We start from the raw sequence: 9,928 nt of genomic DNA on the forward strand, positions 1-9,928 counted from the left end.
AAGGCTAAAGGAACATGATTCATCTGAAGTCCCATAATAACCTAACCTGAGATACAACAACCAGTTGTTCATCTTCTGTTTGTGCCATCGAATGTAATAATTTATCAAGCAGCTTGACTGGTGCATCATAGTCATAGTCCTTCCCATACTGCAAAAAAAAAGAGTAAAAACTCGATAAAATAGATTAACTAGTTAATTTATGCAAAAGAAGATATGAATCACTAATGCATGCACCATGAAATAGATTGTCCAAATGCCAAAGAATTCAATTACACATGAACTAAGCAGATAGATCTATGGACCGTCAAGTGCCTCAATGACTTTTTGAGCACTGGTTCTTTTGGCAGCTAAACTAGAGACCAACTATAAAGTTACACTTTTCATCTCTTAACTTTTAATGAAACCCAATATGCATGGAATGATGTGTCAAGATGAAGATGATAGCTCAAAGGTGCAGTGCAAGATCACAGTAAAAGTTCTAGTTTTATCCAGATGCTGAGGTTAATTTAAAACCAAAATAGTCCATATGCCAAAGGAGGAAAAATATCATTGTTTCATATTAAGTAACATCTCAACTGTATTAAAGAATCCGGGTGGAACACACCTGTTTGCAAATATCCTTACTTGTACCTTCTATGGCATATCAAATTACTGAAATGAAATTTAACAGAAGACACAAAATAATGACCCCTGAGGTGTAGTGCAATTAATGATTTGCATAACAGGATACAACACTTAAATAAAGTAAGTTATTGAACACTGCATACCTCAGAACGGAGATATGGAACAGAGATGGCTGAAAATACAAATCCAGCAATTATGTAATATGATGGAGGATTTCCCTTTATGTGTGCAGGAACAAGGCGTTTGTGGGTTTCAACCTCTACATCAAATTCAAGAATTTTTGATGGCCGAAGGACTTTAACTGTAGCACTTTCTCCAGTATACTTTTGAGAAACAAGGTAGCTAAAGCCAATCCGCTCCCCATGCCTAAAAGGAACTGAAAGACATAGGCCAATATGAATGAAAGTAACAAAACAAACTTCAAAAAAAAGGAAAAACATAAAAGACAAGAAAAATTAAATAATACAATAAAATCCATATTTGATTGGGATTACTTTCACTATGAAGCAGAGATTGTGCTTTCCTTAGCTAGAAAGAGATTCAGAAGCATCTACTCTAGAGATTTTGGTAAAGGTCAATATCACAGTAATTTGCAATAGTATCAGCAAGGATATAACTCATTGTGAACCTAGCAAATAAGTAATTAAATCCTACAAAGAATATTTAATATGAGGCACATAGAGCGTTAACTCCTACAAAACATATTTAACATGATGGAAATATGAGCACCATGTACAATTTTGAATTTTCCATGGTTAACATTTTTCAGGAATTGCCAGATCACTTATTGCACCAGCTACAGAAATCAGTGAACAGTCATTCCTTCGTATCATATTGAACAATCATCCTATGTTGAAATTGGATTTGCCTACATCCAGAAGAACACATTCTTCAAGAGGGTGTTTTATTGCAACAAAGGGAAATTTAGGCTCACGTCACATCTTTCTCTCATGCATAAGAAAAGAAGCACAGAGTGTGGTTCCACCAGGAAAAGAAAAAGGACACACCTCAAGGAGTATGTCTTTATTTTTCGCTGAAGATGCTTCCTTTTTTCTCATTTTGCAGTATAATTATCAATGCACCTTCCCCGTTTCATCTGAAGGGCTAATATTCCTAAGGGCACGTTTGGAAGAGAGAAAAACTCTCATTGGAAAAGAAAGTTTTTTATATGAGAAGTTTTCCAAAAGAAAGTTTTTCGCTTGTTTGTGTAGCATGAGAAAAACAGAGTGGGAAAATGTGAAAAAATGAGAGAGCAGGAGGGTAGTGGTGGGTGGTGTTGATGTTGAGTGTAAAAATAAATTTTCTCTTGGTAGGAAACACTCCTCCATCCCCCCCCCCCCCATTGGAGGAATGTTTCCTATCAAAAAGTGTACTTTTAAAAAAAAAACTCTCAGCAAAAAAGTCTCTCTTGTTTGGAAGGGCATCACTTTCCCTACATCTTTCTCGCTTCCAAACGTGCCCTAAAGGTCCATCCAAAAAAACATAAAACCAAGGCACGTTTGTTTTGGTCACAGCTGAGATTCTAAATCCTGTGATTGTACCAACTTACACAGGTTAAAAGGCCTCAACTTTCACAGTTGAGATTTCAGAATCACAGGCAACACCTTTTAACGTCTGTGTAGCATGTGATTCTTTTGTGATTGTGATCAAGAATCATAGATAGCTGAGAAAGTTCAAGAATCACGAGGCAAAGTAAAGTGCCCCAAGTAAAAATAGTTGGCTGCATAAAGACATAATGAATGGCCACAAAGCAGGCATTTGTTTAATATAAAATAGCACTGTAAATATGTCAGGTCAGAATATGTGGCAACCAGGAAAGACCAAATTTATCCAATTTATATGTATACTATGAAAATAGCAGGTATGGTGTCAGATTTAGGCAGATTGTAAGACATTTAGCAAGGTGGTCACGCATGGATTGAAAAAAAAAAGAACTTGATGGCCTAATCATATGGCAGTAAAATTTAGGTTCAATCCAGCTTGCCCAAGCCATGGGAATCAGGATCATGTCTACAAATGACAATTGATTAAGTGACTGAACAACCCTATTAGGCTCCATACTAGCGAGCCAAGGACAAACATGGGACTGTTCAAGCTCAGTATAGAACATGCAATACCAGTAAAGCTGGTAAACGTGCTGAAAGAAACATGACTTGTTTTGTGAAATACAAACTCACGCCCAAGTCTAGGCTCAAGCCATCAAGTGTTCAACCTAAGTCTGAGCGAACTCATAACCACCACAAGCTTGGACAGAGCTTCACTTGAAAAATTATATATTTGTACATACATTCCAATAGAATGATAAAGGGAAAATATGAATTCCCAACCTCTTCAGCTCAATGAGAGCTCATTTTGTTGAATGAGTCGATCTTGCAAACAACATTTGATTTGGATTGGCTCACATGGAGTTGGGCAGGCAGTGTGAGCTTGTTCTGAGCTTGAACAAGCATTGCCCATCTTGGCTTGCATATAGAAAAATTGGCAGGTGTACACTTATGTGCACCTACCCTGGTCCACCCATTCAAATGTGATCAACATGGCTTGTTCAGTGCGAAACATATTTGCAATCATGTGATAGAATGAGTAAGGATGAACTTCAAGGACTTCAAAACTCAATGACCCATAATGTACTAAAAGTTTAAGACACAAAAAATTGTAACTTTAGTTCCAAAAAACAGTATCCAGGTCTGATCTGCAGCAAACAAACCATACTGACCACATCTAGGTTGACTTGGTCAAAGGTGCATGAGTACACATGAGTGCACATCTGTCAGTGTTGGTTACACTTTTTTCTTTTCTTTTTTTGCAAGTTTGGCCCTCCAGATATGATCTACATGTTTGTTTTAGCTGAAATCGGCCATTGAATCATGTTTTTCTCAATGTGTATGTTGAAATTCTCAAGGGTTGAAAATCAACCCCTTAGCATGTACTGAAATTTCAACCATAAAAATTTGTATTTTTACATTAAAAAAATTTATCCAAGTATGAGTTCCTACTATTTTGATCATCTCGAACACATCCATGGGGTTAAATTTGATAAAAAAAATAACCTGCCCCTATGAGTTTCAAATAGGGGATCCGGAACCCACAAGCGTAGCCAATATTCTCCTCCATATATATATATATATATATATATATATATATATATATATATATATATATATATATATATATATATATATATATATAGTGACAAACCTTTTTTGGCAAAATCTCGTTTTTCAAAAGACTCGTGAGAAATTGAAAAATTTTCATAAATCTCACATTTTTTCGGCAAAATCTCTGCAATAAAAAATAAATTTAAAATATAAAAAATAAATTTTTATAAGAAAATATTAATAAAAATTATTAAAAAATAAAAATACATGATTTTTTTACGATAAGTAGCCGTTTAAAACATAAATATCACATTTAAATCGCGGTATTTATGTTTTTTTCATAAATCTCGCGATATTTTGAAAATCTCGCAAGAAATTGCTGTTTTAAACTTTCAGGCAAATCCTCACGATATTATCGCAAGATTTTCATAAATCTCGCAATATTTGTCACTATGATATATATATATATATAATTTATTTATTTATTTATTTGTTAGCTTCAAAAAGGAGCTCAACCCATGGGAATGATATTTCAAAAAGATGACAGGCATTTAAGGAACTACAAGTTAATCAAACAAAATGAAATTAATGAACTAAACATGGCCAATACTGGCACACACATATGCAGGCATGCACATGCACACATTTTATATCCAGTTGTGCCATACAATCTAGTGGGAAATCACAGTTGCAGGTTGAATCAACTTTACTTGACCTCATACATGACTTAAACATGGACTCTTTGTTAGGGTTCAGGTCATGGATCATGTTTTCCCTATGTAAAAAATGACTTTTTTGAACCATGGAATTTTGGTACATTGTGGGCAGTTGATTGTTTAAGTTCTTGCAAAACCTGCATACACGTCACAATTTCATAATCCATAATATATTTTTAACCAAACAAACCATGTATATCATATCTCTAGGACCAAATCCATGCAAAAAAAGCTCAAAGAAATTTGACAAAGATTGCACTTTTCTAACCAGAGGGCACGTATAGTGCAAACTCATGTCAAACCAAAAGAAATTTGACAAAGATCATGTTTTTCTACCAGATGGTATGTACAGTCAAATGAACAAAAGTTTAGCAGAGAACATGAGCCAGTGCTGATTACTTTTACAAACACTTTTAAAACAAAGGTATCTCATAAATCACATGGAAGTGCTTCTACAAAGACAAGCACAAATTGTATCTCACGGATCCTTTAGCTGGATAGGACAATTAATAGTTCCTTGATCAAAAGACATAATTCAAAATCCATCTTTTGAGATGAAGCCTTACTCCACGATAGATGTTCAACTGTTGCACGCATGCCTCAAGAGTGTTAATAATTTACACATTATACCTTTAACCAAACGCAGAGGGTCCTAATCCAGCTGGGTAAACCCCACCTCACTCACTATCCAAAAAAGGGAAAATAGAAAAGTATTGTGAGGAGGCTAGTCTGAATCCAACTGTGAACAAAATATAACATGCTCAATATTTTGCACTTCACCAGAATGCTTAAGGATGACAGTGTAAACTCTAAAGCCTATGGTTGAAATGATGAAAACAAGGGCTAAGATATGCAGAACAATGCCAAAAATTCCTAAAGAACCAAGACGTTTCAACCCAGACAATGCACGGCCACCATCTTCTAACATTGAAAGATCAAATCAATCCAGAAAAGAGACCCTAAATGAAGCCGTGAAGCTCCACATTGTGAATTTTTCTGAATCATGCAGATAACTGTCTATGATTAATTTGTGTAGATAATCCATCATCACAAGATTAGGATAAGAGAAAAGGCAAGCTAAAACACAAAAGGTATTACAGTAGCACTCAGTACTCAATACATATATTGTAGAGAAACCATTTTTCATTTGTGTTTATTTCATATTGGTAAATTTTTCTAACTTGAAAAAGCATAGTATCAAAAATTTGATAAAATGTTACTGCTTGGTTCAAAAATAGTTATGAAGAAAAGCATCAAGAATCAGGCAACCTACTTCAGGCATGTCTAGATCAAGTAAATTAAGTGTGCAAAGTTCATCAAACACAAAAAAAAAGGATTACATATTATCCAATGAACATGCTTACCAGTCCCATCATTTGCAATATCAATCCCATCAAAGCTGAGAATGATATCTGATGGCTTCAAGAAGCGGGATGCTGGAGCTGTAGGTTCTACTCTTCTTACACGAACCCCCTTCTGATTTGGTGTCATTCCCATAGCCTTGCGCAGATCAGGATTTTCCATCTTCTGCCACTCAACCCCAAGGATTGGGAACCCTGTCATGTAAATAAATAATTAAAATATCCGTTGATAACATAGTAATCAAAATCTAGACATATGTTAATGAAGCATCTGATCAAGGTCACGAAAAAATATAAATGAATCAATTTATTACATTACAGTGATGGAGAAAACAAACATCTCACCCAATGATACAGAAGCAAAAACGGTATTAGAATATTTATCAAACAACATATCTTAGCATGACTTTCATGATACCTGTATATTCCCCTGACTTCTCGTAGTCTTTAATGAAGTGCATAATAACAGGTGTTGGGATGACATAGCCTATGTTTTCTACATCTTCATGCTTAAGGGACTGAAATGCAATTCCAACACACTGGCCCTTGTCATTAAATGCAGGACCACCAGAGTTTCCAGAGTTTATGGCAGCATCAATCTGCATAAGTATGCAGTAACAGAAAGAATTATCACATGCTTCACATGTACACATACACACACATGCGTACATCCCATATCAATGATTACTACTGCAATTTATCTATTTTCAGATTCAGGTCATAACCAACTGAAAGAATCTGGGAAATTGATGAAGGAGAATAGTATTTCGAAAAACATACCTGCAAGCCCAATAACTCTGTGGCCCCATGGACATAAGATAAGATCTCCAACCTTGAGACAACACCGCTTGTCACAGAAATTGTGTCGCCGCCAATGGGGTAACCAACAACTGTTACAGCATCTTGTAAGACCGGCAAAGAACCAAACTCCACCGGTGAAACACCATCCCAGAACTCATCATCATTCACAGTTAACATTGCTGTCACATCACAAACAGTATGAGAATACCAACTATCCATATACTTCCGTAGTACAAAGAAAATTATTAGTGATATGCAGTCAGATTTCAATGGTGGTATCAATAATGAAATAGAAGAGGTTGGATTTAGATGATGTTGCAACCATACTTGCTCAAGATCTGATTCAAATATTTGGTAGTGAACAGAACACTCTTCTGAAAACCAATATATCCCAAATTTAAGGTTCAGCAAATATTCAATTATAACACATAATCAAATATTCATGGAAAAGAAAATACAGTGGTTAAAAGTTACTTGGCTCACTTTAAAATATGAAATTGACATTGTTTTCTAATAAATGGAAGAGTAAAGGAAAAGAAAAAAAAAACTATACCAACCCATAGTTTAAGACTACAAAAAACTACAAAAGACTAACGGGATGAAAAAAAAAATAGTGACAAAAATGATGGATCTAACAAATGGACCAGCTCTAATGATTTTTTCTTATGCACAAGGCCACACACTGTAATGTTTGTTTTCCCAAATGGGTGGAATATAAAAAGTTTTCAAGTTTTTCCTATCATCAACCAAAATGGAGAGAAAGAGATGGAGAGACAACATTAATCTGTAAACCGCGCCCTTCTGAAGCAAGCTTTTAAGGTTTTTAGAAGCTTCCGATAACTATGAATCATTCACATGATCACATTTGTAGTTTTTTGTGATGTTAAGCCTTGAATCCCTTGATTTGATAACTTCTAATCATGCAATAAAAGTTAGCCTCAATCCCTATTCCAGATCCAGCAAGGAGATTGAATGGAGGACAAGCATATATATATATATATATATATATATATATATATATTGAATTGTAAATATATAATGACAAAGATCATTCCAGATCCTAATTAAATCTTGCATTATCCTAATAGAAACAAAAAGGATCAGATACAGTTTTCAAACATCAGATTGGCTTCTAATCTGTTGAAGGGTTCTATAGAAAGGAAAAAGGGGAACCAAATTATAATGGGGATCTCCTCTTCCTCCTCTCAGGTTACAAATTTACAATTCTCTTCTTGCCGAACAGCTTTTTCTCCTATGTTCACAATAACCAATTGTAGGACCGGTGCCAACAGTTCATCGTACAAGAAAGGACCAACCAACCTGAGATCACTACCTAGTACTAAGAAAACAGAAAAGAATAAAGATTACAGAATTCTATGATAAAACTTCACCGACATTATGTGGAATAAGGTGACGAGGGACTTAAATGACATGATTGACCATGGGATTTTTTACATCCATCATCTTCAATGAAGATCCCATTGGCTTTAGGATTATTTTCTATTTTGAATTACCCATGATATTGGGTTGTAACGTGAATAGTACGCAGTGTATCTCAAAGAGTGGATGAGTATCTCAAGTAGGTAACCAAACCTAAAACCACAATTCTATTTTTTGCCCCTTTATTCATTCCACTCCAAGTCCAAGGTTTGCCAAGTTTTATTTAATTTTTATACTTTCTACTTCCCTGCTCAACTAAAGTAATGCGAGGGCTAATTAGCACAAAATCAATCCGTATTCCTATGCAGCATTATATCTAGTCTTATCACATTGATAATACCAATCAGTAACTGGAGTAAATGATAATGCATCTTAAAAAAGGGATTGAACTCTATCAACAGAACTGCTACTTTTGAATGGCATGTGTTAACTTCACATACTGTCAGATCCCACATAAGGCATCTCAACATGCAAATTGGTAAAATCCCCAAAAAAAAAAATCCCTAACAATACTAAAAAAAGGGAAAATAAAAGATGCTCATACCTATATCACACTCGGTGCCAATAGCAAGCACGGTCGCCAAGTACTTAGTGTCTGAACCACGCTTTTTAAGCTTGACTTGTGTATAGTGCTCCACAGAATGCGCATTGGTAAGCACCCTACGCCCGCTGATGATAAAACCACTGCTGCTAGAGCTATACTGCCGTTTTCTTTGCCACGGCAATGAGAAGTTCGGCTCTGTGTGGACGCAGAACACCTTAACAACTGCATCCATCGAAGGCACAACTTTGATCACATTCTCCTTCTTAACTTCACCAACATTACCAGCAGTAACCCTCAACAACTCCCCACCACTGTCTTCAACCACCCTTGTGCTCATCCTAATCGGCGAACCAAGAACTCTCTCGACCACCCCATTGTCCAATTCGGATGTGACCGACTCCCGTATTGCGCCTTCTTTCGAATGTGCAATCCCAGTACCCTGAGCAACGCTAGACGAGCTCTTCCTCGATCGTCCACGCTTCCTGTGCTCGGAAACATCATTCTCGACCACCTCAACATTAGCCAGAGAAAAATCTTCGACCGGAGAATCAGGAATCCCAGTGTTCGCATCCTTCGTCTTCCTATCCCTCTTCCTACCAAACTGCTTCATCTTCTCCTCAAAAGGGTTTCTTTTCCCAACCAAAACTATCCAAAATCCGCAATACCCAGTTCAAACAAACCCTTTACGAGAAAAAAAAAACTGATGGAAACCACGAACCTCAAGGAAATTCCGATGCCTCAAAATCCTCAAAGGCCTCCTGTCGATTCAAAAACGCGAAACCCACAATAAAGAGAATGAAACAAAAACCATTCTGAATGAGGGAAGCCCCAACATTTTGCCTACCAGTTAGTGAAAAAACGAAGCTATCTTCTTCGAATTTGAGTCAATTTAACGGGAAAAAAGGGAAACGAAAGCTAGGGCTCTGGGGAGAAACCTCACCTGGTTAAGACATGGAGTTGTTTCTGGTTCTGCCCCTCTCCTTCGAGTCTAAGAACAGAGGAAGGACGCAGGAAAAAGGAGACCCTCCCACCCTTTCAGAGTTCCCAAAGAATGGAACGAAATTTTTAAGCGAACAAAAAAGCAATAAAGAAATATTTTTTTGGGGCGAATAAAAAGGCGATAAATTCTAAAGCTGCGCTTGCAAATAAATTCTCTGATGGTTTAATTTCTTATTAACCTTTTTTCGATTGATTTTTTTCTCTTTCATATTAATCACTAATTAACCTTTAAATATACGAGACAACGACATAGATACGGAAGGGATTCTTTACAGAATACAAGACACGAATACCCTTTTTTTTTTTGAGAAGACATGAAGATTGGCGACACAGATTTTTTATTAT

General features: G+C 36.1%; 1 protein-coding gene across 1 annotated transcript in view; it reads right to left on the minus strand.

Annotated features, from left to right (window-relative positions):
* The window catches only part of LOC149837456 (protease Do-like 9), a 10,610-nt gene extending 939 nt beyond the window's left edge, over positions 1 to 9,671 (minus strand). The window contains exons 1-7 of the mRNA XM_090006055.1: positions 9,525 to 9,671; positions 8,585 to 9,342; positions 6,580 to 6,779; positions 6,218 to 6,398; positions 5,803 to 5,994; positions 768 to 1,000; positions 47 to 148 (exon numbers count right to left, since the gene is read on the minus strand). Coding sequence (XP_089862181.1) covers positions 47 to 148; positions 768 to 1,000; positions 5,803 to 5,994; positions 6,218 to 6,398; positions 6,580 to 6,779; positions 8,585 to 9,194 — 1,518 coding nt within the window. The 5' untranslated portion in view covers positions 9,195 to 9,342; positions 9,525 to 9,671. The remainder of the gene's footprint in view (positions 1 to 46; positions 149 to 767; positions 1,001 to 5,802; positions 5,995 to 6,217; positions 6,399 to 6,579; positions 6,780 to 8,584; positions 9,343 to 9,524) is intronic.
* Between the last annotated feature and the right edge of the window lie 257 nt (positions 9,672 to 9,928).

Source organism: Nuphar pumila, chromosome 5, assembly GCF_984573655.1.
Source record: "Nuphar pumila chromosome 5, dmNupPumi1.hap1.1, whole genome shotgun sequence".
Lineage (NCBI taxonomy): Eukaryota > Viridiplantae > Streptophyta > Magnoliopsida > Nymphaeales > Nymphaeaceae > Nuphar > Nuphar pumila.